The sequence below is a fragment of the Heterocephalus glaber genome, unplaced genomic scaffold (assembly GCF_053883595.1).
Source record: "Heterocephalus glaber isolate CG9 unplaced genomic scaffold, H.glaber_assembly_v1.0 deba00001504, whole genome shotgun sequence".
Taxonomy (NCBI): Eukaryota; Metazoa; Chordata; class Mammalia; order Rodentia; family Bathyergidae; genus Heterocephalus; species Heterocephalus glaber.
This window is the reverse complement of record NW_028258324.1, coordinates 49633184-49654855: the sequence shown is the minus strand read 5'-3', so window position 1 is coordinate 49654855 and position 21672 is coordinate 49633184. Positions and strand designations below refer to the sequence as shown.

Here is a 21672-nt window from a genome sequence, read left to right as displayed (position 1 = left end):
ACAGTCAGGGTTGAAAATCATTCTAAGAAGAAACAATATAGAGAGTGTACTGGTTCTTCTGTAAAACTATTATAAAGTATACAGATTTTTACCTTATAGGACATCTTTGAATAAACTGATTTTTCTGGGTTTGCTACAAGAAATATTTGAATTCAGCAAGTGGTTTGTTAAAAGTGTGTGTTTCTCTCTCTTTCCACTAGCTATCAGCAAATTGTGAAAAAAAAACTACATAGTCTATCCAAACCAAACTTTTAGGATCTTATGACACATATTTTATACTATCCTTATCCAACTTCATTGTAACTTCTCACTCTTAATCTCACTTTCCTCGTTTATTTTGTTCATTTAACTATGACTTTTAAAAAAAACATGCAAGGAAAGTGATGCTAATAATTCACATATTTGTGCGACCATACTGAACTTGTAAAACTAAAAGCCTGTTCCCATTAAAAAACAAATCCCTGTACCCCTCTTCATCTAACACGTGGCAACCACCATTCTATTTTCAGTCTGTGTGAATTTGACTACTCCAGATTCTTTCCATGCTATGATTTGGGTGGTCTCCCAGTGTTTGGTGTTTGGAATGTAATCCTCAGTGCAACAGTGTTGAGAGGTAGGACTTTGAAAAGGTAATTGCCAAGAAACTTGCTCCCGTGAATTGATCAATGTCATTATCATGGCAGTGAGTTAGTTGCAACAGGATGAGATGAGTAGGATGAGTCTGCCTCCCTTTGCATTCTCTTTCTCACAAGCCCCCTTGTTATGCTTCCCACCACTTTAGAGCACAGCAAGAAGCCCTCACCAGATGCAGCTGTCTGATCACAGCCTCCAGAAGATGAGTCAAACAAACTTACATTGTTTACAAATTACCCAATCTGTGGTATTGTTATAGCAGCATAATACAAAGACGTCATATAACTGGAATCATACATTATTTGTGTTTTTGTGTGAGGCTTATTTCCCTTACCATAACGTCCTGAAGTTCCATCCATGTCATACCATGTGCATTGATTTTTAAGGCTGAATAGTGTTTTGCTGTTGTTGCCACATTTTGTTTATCCATTCATCTTTCAATGGATGCGTGGGTTGCTTCTACCTCTAAAGTATTGTGAATAATACTGGAATGAATATGAGGTATAAATATTTCTTTAAGACCTTGCTGGATTTTATACTAATTCTATGATTATTTTATGGTAATTTTAAGGATCTGTCATACTGTTTTCCTTAGAGGCTGTACCATTTTACATTTTCACAATAATACACACGAATTTTCTGGGTTTGTTTTTTTGTTAGTAGTGATCTAGTGTGTGTGAGATGATATCTCATTATAGTTTTGATTTGCATTTCCCTAATTATCTGCAATGTTGAACATCATTTCATGACCTTATTAGTCATTTGTACATCCTTTTCAGAAAGTTATTCATTGTAATCCTTCATCTTTTCTAAAAATTTGTTTCATTATTGTTGTTGAGTCATTGGAGCTTCTTTCATGTTCTGGATATCGATCTTTTATCAGCTACACAATTTGTAAATGTACTTTTCTACTCCATGGGCAGCCTTTTCACTCTATTGAGAGTACGTTTTGAGGCATGAACATTTTTAATGTTGATATAATCCAGTTTATCTGTTGTTTTCCGGGTGGATTATTTTAACTTTGATTTAACCTTGTAAGTATTCTGTAAGTTTCCTAAACCTTTCTTAAGGGAGAGCATCAATAGATATAAACATAACCACTCTCCCTTCAATACTCATTTTCCTATCTTTTTTTCTTGGATCCTTTTTATTAATAGTATGAATGTAACAGTGTTTACATATCTGGATAGAAGTAATCTATGTAGGGAAACAATTGGTACCGCATCTCCTACGTGTTTGTATGTCTTATGTCCAAAGTACTGACAGGCCTTTGCATCACACTATCTTTTCAAAGATGGCTGTACAGGAAATTGCCTTAGAAGAAAAAATGAATATACTGCTTCCCTACAGAGCAGAAGACAGGCATGCTTCCAGGCCAGTATAAAAGATTTTCCTTCCTTAAACCCAGTATTCTTCACCTGTAAAGCAGCCTACTTAAGTGAAGACGTCATGTGCCATCACCATCTGGGAATGAGGGCCAGAAAACCAGGACAGGAAGAGACCAATGCTCTGGATACTGTAGTTGATATGAGTAGTTAGTTAAGTGCACTTTGTCTTTATCCTGGGAACCTCATATCTTCTACCAGCATCTATGAAATTATATCAGGGCAACCTCCTGGCCTGAAATTAAGGGAAAATATGTGACTCTTCACCATTCAATAATGTACTATAAGGGATCTTTTTGAATATACTTGAAAGTCATTTAGACTAATCTGTACTCTGTACAAAATTTTTTTCTACATATTCTGACAGATGGCACTCTATCACTTAAATATTTCAATAAAAAGAAACTTTTCTCAAAGGCTGTTACATCATTGGTTATTAAGCCCCTCATGTCGAACTAAACTATTTGTAACTTTATAACACTGCTTTTTGCCTAGGCTCATCTGGTATTACATAGAATCATTATTCTATTTTCTACATGAAAGGCCCTTAAACTTTCCTACATGAGCAAATTTTTTAAAACTGACCCTTTAAATCTATGATATAAGCTTTATGTTTTTTAACCAGTCCAGGTCATTTTGAATTTCACTTCTGTCATCAGTGATATTTGTTCCTGTTTAGATAAAAGTTATGCTACTAGAAAATTCCATAGACACCATTTCAATTCCTTAATCTTAGTCACTAATGGAAATAATGTTCATAAAAAAGCCGTGAATTGCCTTTTTTCATAGCCTAGACCCTACTTCAATAGTGGTAGTTATTCAACTAGCTATAATCTGAGTGATGCTATTATCCAGCATAAATGTCACCATCTTTTCCACCAGGATATTATGCTTTGTTGAAATTAAAATGCATCATTTTCCTGGCATCCTCTAGATCTAACAACTCTTTTGTTTTTAAAGTCCAGCACTTTATCAGGAGAGTAAGAGTGTGTGGTCCTAGGAAAATAAGTCAATCATTACTTTGTTAATGATCCAAAAGGTAAAGGGAGCAAGACTAAATATCTTTGCTTCCCTAAGTAAGAAAGTGCTTCCCTAATCTCATGTAAAGCTAAAACCTTAAGCTACAGGTAACCAATAGTAAATAACTCTCACTCACAGAGCCCAGGCAAAAACCCATTGCTTCTGGTACAGAAGTGCCACTGTTGGTAAGGAAGACGTAGGAAACTCCCTGCCTCCATTGCCTCTGAAGGTAGAGAAAAGCATTTCCTTTTGTTCCTTGGAAAATAACAGTAACCTCTCTTAGGCCTAGCAAGGATACCAAGTGAAATTCTAATGCTAATAGGCCAAGAAAAGAAAAATCTCTCAAACACGTAGCAGATCACACATTCAGTACCATTTGGCTGCTATGGGGAAATTTTCCAGAAGGGTGAGAGGGATGGAAAGGGATGGCAGAAACAGATGATAGGCAAGAATTTTCAAAAATTAAAGAGAAAACAATAAAGTCCAGTCTGAAACTCAGAGAACCATAAGAGAATAAAATCAAAAGAGCAAGAGTAAAAAATAGTACTCAAGTTTCTAAATAGGGGGAAAAAAGAATCGAAGAAAATAAAAGTCATGGATTGAAAATAAAGAAGTAAGCCATCTTTATTTGCAGAAGACATGATCATTCATGTAGAAAATCCTAAAGTATCATTGAAAAAGCTATCTAAACTAAGCGAGTTTAGTAACAGCAGAATATATGGTCAACATACAATATTCAGGTATCTATAAGGTATTGGGTTTCTGTAAGTTAACCATAAAAAATGAGGAATAGAAATTGAAAAATTATTGCCAGTTGCATAGCAAAACATATCAAATACTTTGGGATAAATCTAACAAAATTAATACAAGATTTTTTCATACTTAAAACTAAAAACTATTGAAAGAAATTAAATAAATTCAAAGTTATGGAGAAATGTAGCATAATTATAGATCAGCAGATTTAGTATTATTAGGTTATCAATACTCCTTAAATTTATACATAGATTTATCACAATCTCAGTAATTTCAGCAACTGACATACTATTTTCTAAATTTTAAGCAGAAAAGTAAAAGACTTTTAAGAATTCAAACAAGTATAGGGAGAAAAAACAAAGTAGAGGAAATTATACATTCATCAATTAAAAAGTCTTTACTGCATAAAATAAACAAATTCAATTCAAATAGTTTATAGACCCATTTTATTTTTAATATATTTTAATTAGTATATGTTTGTAATATATAAATAATTACATTCATTTGGGGGAATTGGTACATATCCATATGACATCTTAGTCATTTTACTCACCCTCCTGACCACCATCATCAAATTCTGGTGAGGGTACCGAATATTATAATTGTTTTAGAAAAAGGCTTAACAATTTCTTATAAAGTTAAACATATGTTTAGTTAGGGCCCAACATTCTCACTCCAGGTATTTTCCCAAGAGAAATGACTTTCATCAAAAGTCATACTTACAGCAACTTTATTCATAATGTCTGCCAACAGAAACAACCTGAATGTTCATCAACTGATGAATGATTAAACAAATTGTGGAATACACTAATAACTTAAAAGGCACTATAAAAAGAAACAAATTATTAATACATGTGGCAATATAGATGAATCTCAAAAGCCTTATGCCAGTGAAAGGAGGCTTACACGTGAATCTATATAGTATATGACTCCATTCATGTGACATTTTGAAGAAGATAATTAAAGACTAGGAAGAAAAACTATAATCAGAACAAAATATATTCTATTATTCTTAATATGGCCAAAGCTAAAATAAGTAAAAAATTCAAAGAAAACAAATTTCTATACCTAAAATAAGAGAAAATTAATTGCAGAGGGGGTAAAAATTGATTAATAAGTACCAGTCTGCCCTCTATATTTATGGGTTCCATTGGTGAATCTAACTAGATAGAAAATATTTTTAAATTTTTTTCTGTACTGAACATGTACAGACTTTTTTCAGTGTCATTATTCATTATAAAATATAATATAATATAATAAAAATACTTGCACAGCACTTTGCGTTGTACTAAGTATTATTAGTGCAGGTATTCTAAGTCATTATGTTATATGGAAAGAATACAGTATTTCATCTGAGGGACCAAGCATCATAGATTTTGGTATCTGCAGGGATCCTGGATTCAATTCTCCATGGATATCAGGCATGATTTTATAACAATACAAGTGAACTAACTGAAAAAGCAGAATTAATAGCTAAATTTAAGATTTGGTTGAAAAAAATTAACAAAATTTAAACTAGCAATTCAATTATAGTATAATGTTTTATAAAAATCACATTATGATTTGTAAAAGGCTAATTTTTAAGACTAAAAAACTTAGATTCAGATCTTTTATGTTTATTCATTTCTTGTCCGGGCTGTAGCTTTTATTGTTCATTTCCCTAGACTTTGGCTGTAATATTCTTTTTAGTAATTTTTATGGTTTTGAAAATTAGTCCTTAATTTATCACTACAGAAGATCAAGGGACATGGGTCAGGGATTTAGCTCAATGGTTCTGCCGCCTGCCTTGAAAGTGCAAGGTCCCGAGTTCAATACTCGGTACCAAAAACAAACAAACAAACAAGATCAAAGTCTATAAGATTATTTTGATAACTTCAAAAGAAATTTGAAAAAATTAAATATTTATTTCTGATAACTCTTTGAAAATAATAATACATGTATACTTGTATTTTTTCTCAAATTGATCTATAACTGTAAGTATCAATGATATTGAAGCATTCCTAGATCTTCTCATTTATTTAAATTATTCTTTTAGCCTATGGATTAAGAGAAGAAAAATATATATAAATATTGAAAAGCAGTAATCAAACATGAATATTAAGTTAAAAGTACAAGAATTAAAAGCTTTTAACACACATACCAAATGCTATCAATAAGAAGCCAAGAAACAGAATAAAATCTCATTCTATATGCAGTGACTCTCAAACATTAATATGTACACAGATACTCCTAGATCTTTTTTAAATGCAGATTCAGTAGGTTTGAGCAGGGAATCAGTACTTTGCATGTCTGATACAATCTTAGGTGATGCTGTTAATCACTTTTTAGTAGTAAGACATGTATGTATAGTATGTATGTAGATATGTATGTGTGTATATGCACACATATGTGTATATGTATTTATACTCTATTCTCATGTATAATTTTAAAATTTAAGAACCAGTAAGACATTAGTAAAACTTTTATATTTAGAAAGTTGAAGGATTAATACACTACTAGGTAACATAAAAGAATATTTAAGTGAAGAAGAGAAATGTCACATTCTTGGATGGGAAGAAAAGAGTATAAAATGTCTATTCTTTCTACTTAATCTAATACCTTTAGTTTAATACCAACCATCAAATAATGTTTTGACAATTTAAATAAAGATTATAGAGTTCATCAGGAGGGATAAATTTGCCATATTAGATAACTGATTTTTCACAAAGAGGATATTAGGTAGTTATTTCCTTTCTAGAAATTACAATGAATTTTAAAATAATAATAATTAAAACATGTTCAACCATGGAAGTAGACAGATTAAAAGAACGAGTATAAGGTCCAGGCAGAGACTCAGGTGTACAGATGAACTTAGTATATGACACATCACTGAAAGAAAGGTGGGTTATTTGACAAGTGAATAAGGAAATCTGGGACAATTACTGAAATAGACTTACATCCTGACCTCAGTGGTTTTTTTAATAAATTTTATTTTATTTTATTCCATCTCCCCCCTTCAACCCTCCTACCCTCCCTATGTACAAAAGCTTTGTTTTTATTTTTTTCTTCTATTTTCATTTTTTTCTTGTCCCTTCCTTCCTTTCTCCCTCCCTCCTCCCTTGTTCCCCTTCCCATTTGAACATTTTGTTTTACAAACTTAGAACTTAACACAACAAGCATGTACACATGTAAAGTTATGTGAACTTTAATATAAAGATAAATTTTAAAGCATCCACAAGTAGAAATCATTTAAAGCATAAGACACAAAACAGTTATAAATTTGTAGGGAACAGGGAAAGGGGACATTACCAGAACCCCTGTAGTGGGCCCTGGTCTCCTGTGAGCCACAACAGCACAAGCCAAATTAAAGAATAAAGATGGGAAATGAGACTTAGAAAAGAAGCTGGGTTCTGGGCCTGATCAAAGTTGCTCTGGGCAGCAAAGATGAAGGAAACCTGAGCTTGCCACTATTTATTGGGTTCATAGGGAGTAACAGATGACCCAAAGGGCAGCAATAAAGCTAAATCGACAAGGATCTTATAATTGGAGGAAGTATCAGATGTCTCAGAGGGTGGCAGTAATCCTATGACTATGAAGATCTTATGCTGATAAGGATCTTAGGTCAATGAGAAGCTTATGTTGATTAAGATGGTAAGATGAACAAAGACATTCTTACAACAGTAGGTAGGATGAGTTAAGCTGATAAGGAATTTGTTGGGCCTGGGATTTAGCTCAGTGGTACAACTGCCCACCTCACAAGCACAAGGTCCTGAGTTTGATCCCCACCAAAAAAAAAAAAAGGAAGAAAGAAACAGGAACTTGTCCCTCCCCAGGTGAATCACCTTTCTCTTACTATTCAGTTCTCAAGGAACCAGGATGTCTTTGGCTGATGTGTCATGGCATCACAGGACCATTGAGGTCTCAGCTGTGACAAGAGGCAAAAAGGGAGTTATGTTTTGGCATGTCATAACCAGCCAGTTGGCAAGAAGACTCGGCCTAATTATAATTTAATTGTGAAATGATTTTTCCCCAAAATTATGTAGAAAGGCTCTGACATAAATTGATTTTAAAAGTAAATTTTTATGTCATAAGGTTTATTTTTGTACATGATCCCATTGTCTTATAATGGGTTGATCAACCAAGTGAGTGAGCAGTCTTGCCTGTTACTGACACTAACTTTATTCTCCTAGCAAACATTCTATCACTTCTATGATTTAGCCACTCCGTCTAACATGGTTCTCATTTTTTACCAAAAGCCCTATCAGCATAGCTAAATCAGTTATTTCCTCTGTGATAAAATCAAACTAATCAGCACAGCAACCTCTCTCTGATTACAATTACAGTTTTTTCCCCATAGGCCAGTAAGATTGTCCATTTTGATCACAGACTGCCTCTTGCAACTACTCCAAACAGCATTGAATGATAAACGATTAGGAACTTTGTAAAAGGCAAATCATCATTTCCTCTACAAGTTGCACACAACATAAAATACACATTTTAAAGGATATGTCAGTTTTGAAAGCATCAATAAATTAATAAAAGTGTAAAAACTAAGCTTTACAACCACCACTAGCACCACTAGCATTGGCTTGCCAAATATCTAACAGGGGTATATTATAAACACACAATGAAAACTGCAATCACTGTAAGAGTCAAAGATAATAGATTACCAGATATAACGTCTCTTCCAAAACTTCCGAATACTCTTATAATTTCACCTTCAAGGTAGAGACTTGGTCAGGGTCTTCTTTGGGCCTCTCTTACTACACTAGGACTCATGTTACAGGGGAGGTTATGGTGATGGCTGAAAGAACCTAGTCCAAGACAGGTGTGATGGCACATGCCTGTAATCCAGCTACTCAGAAGGTTGAGAAAGACAGATCAAAAGTTTGAGCCCAGGCTGGGCAACTTAGTGAGACTGTCTCAAAATTAAGTAAAAGGATCTGGAAATACAGCTCAGTGGTAAAGCATTTGCTTATCATGTGTCAGGCTGAGTTCGATCCCTAGTACTACAGAAGGAAAATAAACCTAGTCCAGTCTAACAATATGACTCATATTGTCTGCTCATATTTCTCCAACATCATAGAGGGCTCAAAATTACAAGCTAACTTAAACTTATCTTTTTTAAAAAAATCACATTGAAATAATCCCTACTGTGTCCACCTTACCAACTGTCACTACCCACAAAAAAAAATCTCCTTGACCTACATCAAATGGCACTTTGAGCCCTCCTTTCCCACCTCTGTCTTCTTTTTTTTTTCTTTTTACCTTTCTCTCACTATTCTAGATCACAGCACTCCATCCTTTGCTCTGACATAATCCATTTTGGGCAAAAGATCTGGTCTGGAAAATAGTTTAGCAAAGGCAGAATACTTATCATGGGCAAAGAGATGTTCAAGTCTAGAAGTATCACTTCATTAAAGACTTTATTCCATCACATTTATAGATGCTTACTAAATTTTCTTAATTGAATGAATGGTTATAAAGTAAGAGGAGGGAGTAAATTGTGATATGGAAGAAAAAATTCTCTTCCAAATTGGAAAACCCAGGCCTTTAATAGAACTCTGCTCTTAACCACTCTGGTTTGGTTTTACAGGGATAAAATATATAAAATGTTTTGGGAATATACTTCTTTCTGAACTAATAAAATGTATGAGTGGCAGACATTAATAGTTTTGTATCTACTTGATATCAAAGGAACCTACATCATAGTTCTTAAATCTCCAAAATTTTAATCAGAATTCATCAAAGAAAATGACCTAATTTCTTAGAGAATTAATTTTTTGGCACAAATCATTAGTCATAGAGTACAGCAAAACCTCAATAACTTACTCCCTCCTAATTCAGAAGTCCTCATATGTGAGGCGGTAATGTACAATACAATGGCAATGTATAATTCTCTGGCTAGAGATGTTTACGGAAAGCACCTGACCAATTTGTAAGACAAAGTTGAAATAGCTCTTCAACTAACTAAGCATGTATACTTTTAGAAAGTTGTCTTAACTCATCTTGTTTCTGCTTATTTGTGTTTAAAATGAACTAAATTATATAATCAATCCATTTCATCATCATATTATTCTGCAATTCTTCACAAGACAGAGAGATGATTTTCTCCACTTTTGCCTTTTCATAAGCAGTGTTTCTGGGAATAGAATTATTTTAGTCTGCATGTTTTTTTAACCCAGAGTTCATGAATAGCCTTGAAAGGGTCATATGAGTTCCCTAAAGTTAGGCGACTATATTTATGGGCATTTTTCCGGATGGAAAGTCATAGTTTTCATCTGATTCTCAAAAATCTCTATGCACCGCTCAAAAATAAAAGAGGCTAAGAACCACTTACTTCAATAATGAACTAATTTCAAGTGATTCTCATTAGCTTGCAAAAACAGGAGCACATAATGTTACTTAGTAACCCTGTGTAGGTTCAGTAACTTTTGGAATCCCATATCAACAAGCATAGTGGAAGCTACATTGAAATTTTCATTAATGGTGCATCCCAATTCCCGTCTGATGATAGGTATGGATTGCATCTGTCTAGTTCACCTCATCACATCAAATGCCAGGAATGGTGCCCAACCTGAATAGGCTGGCTCTCAAGGAAGCAAGCAAGAGGATGTCTACCAGTTTATCTCTAGGGGAAGAAGACAGCAGGAGAGTAATAATCTCCTCATCTGGATTTGAATAGACTCCAGAACTCCAGGACACAGGGGAAGAGTCAGCAGACAAAGATGAATACAACATCTTATCAACAAGTCAAACCTTGTAATTTTAGTCAAGAGACAGAGGAGGCCCAAAGTAAGAAAGGCTCATACCCAAATGGGCAAGATCAAGACCAGCTGCCTTATCTTATCATACAGGGTTTCTTCCAAGACACTGCATGATCCAGCTGGGGGAAAACACAGAGCCTAATTAGGCAATTCAAATGTACATGTCAACCAAATTGTAGTTCCTTTTAACTGAAATTCAGCAGTTAACAATCTCCTCTTTCATTCAAAATAGACAAACCATATGTAATCTTATGGGTTTTGCCTGATTTATTAACACCAGCAAATAAAATAGCACCATGTCTTGTATCTAATGTAAGGTGGATTTAAATTCTTTGTCATTATTGGATCTATAAAACATATCAGTATTACAAAGTTGGTTTTATGATGCAAACTTAATTTGTTTTTTAATAATGCTTGCTTATTTGCCTTAACTGAGAATTACAGGAAAATAAAGGGCTTCATTCATTAGTATCTTTTAAAATAGCATGTAAAATTGAATGCATGTGATTTCATTCCTATAGGTTTCTGGTAATTATCTTTTAAAAGCCTAATAACATTTGCATTTCTTTTAACTTTTTTTACAGGAGCATTGTTTTAAACCCAGTCTATTTCCGAAACCATCTTCGTCAAGCAACAGTATTTAGATGTCTGGAGAGATATTCAGAAGCTGCCCGGTATGTTTGTTATAATTTTGTGAAGATTTATTTAAAGTTAAATTAATTTTATTCTCAGATTCTGGTAATAGCATAAGAGGACTTTCCATATCTCTCATGGAATATAATTTTACCCCAATTATTGTCTTATAAATGTCAAACCAACAATTATTGACTATCTTTTTCTTTAATTAAGCTATTCCATGTTCATAGCTCTTAGCAAAATTCAAATTTTCCAGCCACAGGGTCACTGACAATGATGGGAAAGCTTCCATAGATATTAGAAATGAACTTGGCCTCTTACTCTTGAGGATGTTCCCGGTTCAGATTGTAATGATACAATTCTGTGAGTTTTGGAGATGAAATCTAATCACATAGAAATGATCCTAGACGTAACAGTGTTGAAAGATGGAACAGTTAGAACCTTGAAGCTGTGATTAGATCACTAAGGCAGAGCCCTCAGGAGTAGATTAATGCCGTTATCACAAGAATGGGTTAATCACCACGGTAGAGTTTTCATAAAAAATTAGCTCAACTTCCTCCACTTTCCCCCCACAGTTACAGGTACAAAAGTTCAAGCTCTCTTGCCCACCTGCCTTCTGCTGGGTCATGATAGAGCAAGAAGGCCCTTGCCAGGTTTGAGGCCTTCAGCTTTGGATTTCCCAGCCTCCAGAACTGTAGAAAATAAATCTCCACTTTTTATAAATTATTCAGTCTCAAGTATTCTGTTACAGCAATACGAAACAGACTACTCTATTGAACTTGCCTTTTTCTGTTCTTTCTCCAAAATGTCTCCTTTCTAAGGATTTGCACCATCAAGATTAGCATAATTCCCCAATATAATCTTTGCCCGCCTTATAGTCCATTAATATTAATATTAATATGTCCTCTCAATGCATCTCACAAAATCTATATGCCCTGGGTCCTCCATCGTGATGCCATTGTTTTAACTAATTGGTGAGCACATTTGCTTTTGTTTTATTTCAACACTGAGTTTGAGACTACTTGGGATATTTGAATTTTCTGGGAAATCTGCTGTCTGGATGAGTGTGCAATGAAAGCCTCAAATGACAGATGCCTTGAAAAGCAGATTATTTTAGATTATTTCAGTCATGCACAAGATATGAAACATTAGTGCATGAATTTTTCAATGACATACATTCATTGTTTGGGGTTTATTTAAGTGGCAGGGTGTACAAGATTTGTTTCTTTTTTGCAAGGCGCTATGTTTTGATTAAGCAAAATTAAGTAACATACTTTAGGATACATTAATTTATGGCTACCCTCACTGACAAGCAGGATATTAGAAGTTAGCATAGAGGGGAGTCAGTAGGTTTCTTGATAGCCGGAAGTTGTGATGTTATGGTGTTATGGTGTTATTTTTTTTTCTCATTAAACTTTGTTTTAATGGGTCTCAAAATTCTGTGACAGATTTTTGGTCAAGTTGTTTCCATTAAAAAGTGATTTTAAAAACTACTAACTTAAAACTGTCACACACAAAAAGAATATAAATGGTCCACAAAACATTCTCCTTTCCTCTTGAAGGTTTTACGATGCATTGTTATCATCAGCCAGTCTTTTACTATTAAATTTAAATGGCCAATTGGGAGAAACAGTTCTGAGACCTATCTTCCACCACTGATTAAGACTGGGGTGGCAGGTGTTAGGGGTGATGTTCATTTAGTCTTCTGAGCTTTTGGGGCAGACTTGGTGACCTTGCCAGCTCCAGCAGCCTTCTTGTCCACTGCTTTGATGACACCAGAGAAATGACCCAGAGGTGGAAAATCAAGAGAAGCTCTCGACACACATGGGCTTGCCTGGAACCATGTCAACGATGGCAGCATCACCACATTTCAAGAATTTGGAGCCATCTTCCAGCTTCTTACCAGACCAGCGATCAATCTTTTCTTTTAGCTCAGCAAACATGAAAGCGATGTAGAAGCATAGCCAACACTGATCTGGCCTGGATGGTTATGGGGGTTTTTTCTTTCTCCTTCCTTTCCTCTTCTTCCTTCTTGTTCTATTCTTCAAAGTTGGTCCTACTGGAAATTATATATATATCACAATCTACAAAAGAGTGATTCAGAAACAAATTGGAGTGCTCAGAATCTAGTAAAATAAAACTGATTTTTTTTTGATAAGCAATCACTCAGGATCAGTATTATAAGAGCAAGAAGGAAAAACTGTGTCAGCTTTTGCAGTGTTACGGAACTCTATGATTTTAAATGAAATCATTATGTATCTTGCAAGGGAAGAGAACAGTCTGACAGGTAGACTCCAGACAAGTGATTCTGAAGAGATGATAGTAGTGTTAGTTTATTTGAACTAGTTCTGATTCAAACACAGGGGTAAAGTGTATTTCTTCAGCATGCAAAATGCTAAAAATACATCATAGATTTTTTTGTCTAACAAAAGTTCTCATTTATGACTAAAAATAGATTAAATGAAACCTGTAGGCTAATTTTTATTCTTAAACTAGCCATCTGACTAAAAGATCTTTCTCTTTACTGGGCACACTTGGTCATTTTCAAAGAAGATTGTGTGTTGGAATATCATGTCGAAGGATAAACATGATAATTCTACCATTAAGTGACTTTCCTGATCCCTAGATATCACAAAGCTGTATGAATCCTAACATAAGCATTGCAAAAAATGTTGCATCTCATTGTGGGATATCTAAAATTGACACTAATAGAGACATATTTAGTAATTTCCAATGGATTAAGTCAAATATCTCATTTTTAAACCACAGTTCATCCAGTTTTCTGGTAATAGTAGAGATATAGGTATCAAGGGAAACCTTGAAGGTTAAAATATAATAAAGCTTCAAGTTCATAGCCATATCTTTTGTCTTAGAGATTTAAAATTGCAGAACTGTAAATGGCTAATCTTATAGCAAAAAGTACTCTTTTTTAGGTTTCAGTGATAACAGGTGGCTAAAGAAAAGCAGGCTGTCTTTTAAAAAATTAGAATTTTGTTCCCTTTCCCATTTGAACATTTTCTTCCTACTTCCCAATATCTGTCCTGTTCTAAATTATAAGTAAATTATTGCAGGGATACATAATCTTCTCCCTAAAAATATAGAAAGATCTTTTTAAGAACTTAAGACTGTTGATAAGGACATCCATAAATCCATAAGAGAAAAACAAACATTGATTGACTTTGTTAATTCTTCCATCCTACACTGATGTTTATAATAATAATTGTTTTTGTTACTTTTCTCTTTTGAATGGCATGCATTATTATTTTGTATTCATATTACCTCTAAACTTTTCTAAAACAGTTTATTAATGCTAAGTTCTTGGACTGAGTATACTTTCTGCAAATGTTGGTTGTCTTATTTACATTTCTCATTACTGAGACAAAATATCTGACATCCAGATTTAAAGGAGGAAAGATTTATTTTGACTTACATATTGTAGAGGTTTCAGCTTACATTTGGGTGGCTCCAAGGCAGGGTGGCATGGCAGAGGGGCATTGCAGAGCAGAAACAGTTCATGGTGGGCAGAAGCCACCAAAGTAGCAAAGAAACAGCAAGTGACAAGTGACCCCAGCAACCCTCTTTCTGTCCCTTATATTTTATCTGTGCTACCCTTAGGGCAGGTAGCACTCACATTTAATTCTATCATCACACCATGAGTCAATCCCATGATGACATTGATCCAAGCATCACATGCCCTAGATCCAGCCCCCCTCCAAAAAGCCTTGCCTATGACTGCATGAGGCTTTGAGGGGATATCTAGATACAAGCCATAACACTGATCTATAAAACTGGTGGTGGAGTACACAAAAAGATGTTTTTCATTTGCTACAGGTCCAGCCTTGCATCTTAAAATAATGAGTGGAAACAAAGAAAACTACATACAGAAGAAAATGTGTAGGCCCCAAGATACCATGTTTTATACTTGAAAAAATAAAGATCACTTCCTTTTCTTCTCCCTTTCAATCAGACTGTCCACCTTATTCTACATTTTTTGCAAATACTAGAATGTAGAGAATCAGTTAAAAGTAGAAATGTTTAATCCAAAGCAATTGAGGTTTAACTCTGAGAGTTCTTTGCTGTTTTCTATGTGTTGCCAAGTGAATTAGAGTTTAGTCTACAGATGCAAAAAGTATGATAAATATATCTAACCTCTGTGTTTTCAATTTGAAAATTGGAGATAGTAACAGCATCTGTGTCACAGAGGTTTTATGAGGATTAAGTGAAACAATTTATATCAAGCACTTAGCACAGTACTTGGCACATCATAAACTCCAATAAAAATGAGCTATTATCTTTGTCATTGTTGTTGCTAATAATTAGAGTTCTTTGAAGACAGATGATGCTACCTGAAGAGAAAATGAGTTTCTCAACATTGAGACCAGATGTTTTGAGCAATCACTTAGCTGGGGTATTTTACCACAAGACTACTAAATTCTGTCTTGCTCTGAGAGTCAATGCCTTTGGAAAGCCAACTATTAACATAGAGGTTGAAAGGGCATGATTCTGGCTGGTATAACAAATGAAAGGAGTGAGACTATGTTTTTAATACTTGTGTATGAATACATCAAGAATTTTAGAATACTGTTTCATTTGAATAATAGTTCAATCATTCCTAAGGAGTATGGAGTTGTCAGAGATAGGAAAGTGGAATTTCAAACAGATAAAGAAGAAAATTCAGATCAACTAGTCATGGTTCCAAATTTTCCTTTTTCTCTTCTCTTCATTTCAGTCAAAAACAGCCAAGAGTAGGCTGAAATCCTAACAGCACACTGTCAGGAACTCTGACTGAAATTTCTTACCAATTTTTTAATGCTGACATCAGTTCATCACACTATTATGCACATAAATTAAACTGGATTTCACTAATTGTGAAGATTGCTTATAAGACAAAAGCACTATTTATGAATATGTCTGCTAAGGCATCATCTCTACTAGAGAATTATAGTCAAGAGAAAACTGTTTCACTCCCAGAGCTATAAATGACTAGTTCTGTGTGACCTTGGGCAAGTTAATTAAGCTCTTTGACTTTCAATTTTTTCAACCATAAAATGTAAATAAGAATAGTATGTTACAAATAATAATGATGAAAATTAAATGAAATAATGAATCTAAAACACTAAACTCAGCACATAGTAAACCTTCAATTAGTTATTGTTCCTGTTTCTGCTACTGCTGTTGCTATAAGCTTTGAAAAAAAGATGTTTACAGCCCTAATGTATTCAGACGGAATGAATTCTGTTCAATGAAACTTTGGTATGAATATTTTATTCCTGTCTATACCCTAATTAAGTCAGTTTTAACAGCCATCATCTGTGACCCTCTCTATTTTATGCCAAAATTTGTCAGTTGCTTGTTGTGCATTGTCTTTGTTCCTCATAACTACAAAGAAGTCATATGCTGCATTTAGTAGGAGAAGAAATTGTAGCTTGAGTTTAAATGACTTGTCAAAGATCACCCTGCTTATAAGAAGAAAATTTGAATTTTGATTTTAATTTTATCTTAAGACCTGGACTCCTGCAATTAGTACTGTCAAACTTCATGTTTGCCATTTGGCTGAGTTTGGGACAGTATTGTCTTGTTCTCAATTGCATTTATGGATTGCTAATGAGCATTTCTAATACATTTATTTTGTGGTTTTAATCATGTATTAGCCAGGATGTTCCCTCTTCTGAAAAATGCTCATTTGTACCTTTGTCTTTTGCACATTTTTATTAGATTGTTGTTTGTTTATTATTGACTCTTAGGGTTCCTTATTAATTCCATATATTATAATTTATAGCAATATGTATAACATGCAATTTCTTCCAATTTATGAAAAGATATTTTTTGAAGTATCTTTTTTTTTTTTTTTTTTTTTTTGGTACCAGAGATCGAACTCAGGACCTTGCACATGCGAGGCAGGCAGTGGAACCACTGAGCAAAACCCCCGGCCTTTCGTAGTATCTTTTGATGACAATAAACTTAAGGTTCTGGCATTAGTATAGTCATATTTATGAAATTCCTTTATGATTTGCACTGTGTGAGTTTTAAGAAATCTTCTATTCCAAGCTATTAGGATAGTCTTCTATATTGTCTATAAAAGTTTTATAGTTTTCCCTTTGCCTTTAAAATTTTGACCTAATGGTATAATGATTCATTTTAATATATGATCTGAGGTAGAAATCTTACTATAATTTTACCTCATTGGATAACCAATTATCTTGATTTAATCTTACTGAATCTTTTTGCATTGATTTTTAATGTTGGTTCTGTCAATATCAGTTTCTATATATGAACATGATAATTGTTGGTCTCTATTTGACTCATATATCTACTTGTCTACTGGTTTTTCAAAACCACACAATCCTACCCAGGATAGTTTTATAATGTCTTGATATCCAGCAGAGCAAATCACCCCAACAGATTCTTTTTCAAGAATGCCTTTTCTCTTTTTGATCTTTCCCTTTTTCACATCAACTGTAGAAAGAATAAGAATTACAAACCAGGGTAGTATATGTTCTGGTTAGGAGTTCCCAAGGAAGATTACTTACTTTCCTGTGCTCCACCAAGATCTAAGGCTAAAACTGGTATTAGCATCACCATTTTTCTCCACCAAGTTTTTCCTTATTGTTTCACTGAACTAGTTATTTTGTAAGGAAATTGTTAAGTAGGTGATCTATTCTATTCTCCTTTTGTTCAGGTTGAAGACTTTGTCCCCTTCTTTCCATGTTTTTGTCTTATTAAAACACAGTTGCAGAGCTGGGCGTGGTGGCACACACCCGTAATCCCAGCATTTGGGAGGATGAGGCAGGAGGTTGCTGTGAGTATAAGGCCAGCCTGAACTACATGGTAAGACCCTGTCTCAAACAAAACACAGTTACAAGGCTAGAACTACGATTTAACAGTAAAGTACTTGCTTCAATATGCACAAGGTTCTGAATTCACTTTCCAGTACTGAACACACACACACACACACACACAAACATGCACACATGCATACACAGGAGGGAGGAGAGAAAGAGAGACTAAAACACTGAAGATTAGCAAATTTTTCAGAAAAAACAACTCTAGTGTTTGTTTATCGAATCCTCTTTATTTATATAACTACGCAGGGATTTTTTTTTTTAAATGCCTATTAAACACAAGAAACTAAACAGAAGGAACTTGCAATGGCCAAAGTTGAAATAATTTGAGTTTCAAAGTAAATATTGATAGAATCTGATTATAACTCTTAGTGTGAAATGAATATCTATTATTCAAAAATAATATTAAATAATTTAATAAATACAGATATGAAGGATAAAGAAAACTCTCCCTTACAGAATGCACAACTAATAAATGTAGAAAGAATGAGAGAAAATCAATATGAGCAAAGAACACAGTGATAGTTATTGCAGGCACTGAGGAACTTCCTGGTTCTCAGCTCTGTGTATAAGGAATTTAGAAGTTACCATTCCAGACCACTAAAAAGCAAAATGCTGAACAACTAAGAATTCTCTTAGAGAATCTCTTCTTAGAGCCTTCAGAGAAATAAGGGCAGAAGGAAAAGAAACCATTGTAAAATATGCCAGGGCATTCTGTTCTTAATGCGTTCCACCATCAGGAGAAACTATTTGGCCAGAGTCCAACCTGCTGAGGTCTTTAAAAGGCCTGCTTTTCCTGGGTGAAAGAAAACATCCAACTCCACCTAACCATCCTATTGCACCTAAGGATAAAAAGAAAAAGGCAACAACTAATAATCACTGCTGAAGTTCACATGCCACAGGTACAGGCTTACTAAAAGACTGAGATCTAATCAAAGGACTGAAGAACACTTCCCCTCCCCTCACAACTTAACACTAAATCCATAAAGGGTTGCCTACTAGAGTTTCTTTTACTATGTGCATTATGTCCACCTTTCAATTTTAAAAAATGTAAATTACATTAAAAGACAAACCACAGTTGGCAGAGACTGGCTGAACAAGCATCAGAACCAGAGTCAGATGTGGTAGATATGGATTTAGCAGACCAGAATTTTTTTCAACTATGATTAATATGGCTTTAATGGAACAAGTAGACAGCATGTAGGAATAAATGACCACTGTAAGCAGAGAAATAGAAATTCTAAAAAAGAATCAAAAATAAATGATACAGATTTTTTAAAATATCAGAAATGAGTCCTTCGATGTGCTCATCAGCAGAGTGGGCATGGCTGAAGAAGGCATCTCTAAGCTAAGGAAATGACAATATAAACTTTCCAACCTGAAAAGCAAAGAGAAAAAAGGACCAAAAAGTAGAAACCAGAATAGAATATCAAAGAACTGTGGAACAATTGCAAAAGGTGAAAATATGTGCAATGGGAATTCAGAAGGGAAAAGGGGAGAACAGAAAGATGTGTCTTCACAGTGAGGAAAGGGCAAAAAAGAGATGAACTCACTCCCTCCACCCCTCTATATGGGAAGCAACCCCATCCAAAAGGGCCCATTCACCAGGGCTCTTATGCCATACAAAGGTAGTTGAGGGATGCTGTGCTGGTATATGCTGTGGAGGCTTCAGGCAACCTGGCACCGAGGTCCTGTTGTTGCCCAAAGCTCCTGTCTTGACGCAGTTCTGAAACTCAAGGTCTGGAGTGGAGGAGCAGTCAGCACCGATCGCCTCTGCTGTGCTTCTTCCCTTGTCTTGATGAACAGCATCTGGCTTTCACCTCTCCACACTAACCTAAATCTGCTTGGCCATACCCTGGGTGTTGTCTCCCAAATACCCTTTTCCCTTTTCTACAATATGGCCAGGCTGAGAATTTTCCAACTCTTTAAATTCTAATTTCCTATTCATTATAAATTAATCTGTTCCTCTCTTCTCACATTTTACTACCAGCAGTCAGGGAAGCCATGCCACACCCTCAATGTGTGCTTAAAGATTTTTTTCTGCCAAATAGCGTATTTAATTCCTTAGAAGCCCTTCCTTCCACAAAACACTAGGACACAAACACAATTTAGCCAAGTTCTTTGCCACTTTATAACAAGGGTGACCTTTCCTCTAGTTCCCAGTACCACGTTCCCCATTTCCACCTGCGACCTCATCAGAATGTCCTTTACTGTTCATATTTCTTTAGATATTCTCTAAAGACAATGATACATTCTCTACAGCTCTCTTCTGAATCCTTAACAGAATGACCTTTAACACTCTATTCACAGGAATTTTTGATTTTGCTAGCATTCACCCCCAAATCTTTCTAGCCTCTGCCTGTTAATGAGTTAAGTGAATAAACAAATGAAGATAAAAGATTTTTTTATTTTTCTAACTCTTAATTGATCTAATAAATAACAACTTGTTCAAAATAAGAATAGCAACAATGTATTGGACTAGATATACCAATAATCAGGTTAAATATCAATACATTAAATACATCAATTGAAACACAGAGATTGTCAACCTAGATCAAAAACAAGACCCAACCCTGTGCTTCTATAAAAAAGTCACACAACATATATATCTATGTGGAAAGGGTGGGAAAATATATATCATGATAATAGTAGTCAAAAGAAAAAGCAAGAGTAGTAATACTAGTTTTAGACAAAGACAGGAGAAAATATAGTTACCAGGAATAAAAACAGATATTGCATATGATAAAACCTTCGATTCACCCAAAAGACATAACAACCCTTAATATGTGTGCACCTAACACCAGACTGTAAAACTATGTGAGTCAAGAACTGGTAGATAGGCCAGGAAAAATAAGTGAATCTACTATTGCAGTTGGAGACTTCAACACCTCTCCATCAGAAATGCACAAAGCCATCAGGAGAAAGGACATAGTGAACTCACATCAGCAACTGACAAATTGTCAATAAGCCACCAATAAATACAATGAATACCTATGACTTTTCAGCCAAAAACATAGATTAAACATTTTTCTCAAATTCAAATGGAATATTTACAAAGATAGACCACATTCTATGCCATAAAACACACCTTAACAAATTTAAGCAATGAAAATCATACAATGTATGCTCTTAGATCATAGTGTTATTAAACTAGAAATGAACAAAGATAACCAGAAAATTCCCAAATACTTAGAGATTGCACAGTATATCTCTATGTAATACATTGGTTAAACTCTCAATAGAAACTTTAAAAAATATTTGAGTTTAAGGAAAAAAATAACACTACTTACCAAAATCTGTGGGATGTAGTGAGATCAGTGTTAGAGGAAAATTTAAAACATAAAATGCAGATTTTAAAAGGAAAAAATGTAATTCCAATTACCTAAAATATACAAGTGATCTGAACAGACACTTCTCAAAAGAAAAAATCAAAATGGTCAATAAATAAATGAAAATACTCAATATCGTTAGCCATCAGGGAGATGTAAATCAAAACTACAGTGAAGTACTAGCTCACCCTTGTTATAATAGCTATTATCAAAAAACAAACAAAAAACAATAAATGCTGGTGAGGATTTAAAGGAAAAGGGACAGTTACGTACTGGTGGAAACATAAATTAGTACAACCATTATGGAAAACATTATGGAAGTTCCTCA

The 21672-nt window shown here is 34.4% G+C and overlaps 1 protein-coding gene across 2 annotated transcripts in view; it reads left to right on the top strand.

Moving 5' to 3' along the window:
• Nucleotides 1-21672, top strand: part of Spata16 (spermatogenesis associated 16) — a 232536-nt gene that overhangs the window by 107727 nt on the left and 103137 nt on the right. For both annotated transcript variants that reach the window (XM_004834609.3, XM_087186515.1), the window contains one exon: nucleotides 11122-11211. In XM_004834609.3, coding sequence (XP_004834666.1) covers nucleotides 11122-11211 — 90 coding nt within the window. The remainder of the gene's footprint in view (nucleotides 1-11121; nucleotides 11212-21672) is intronic.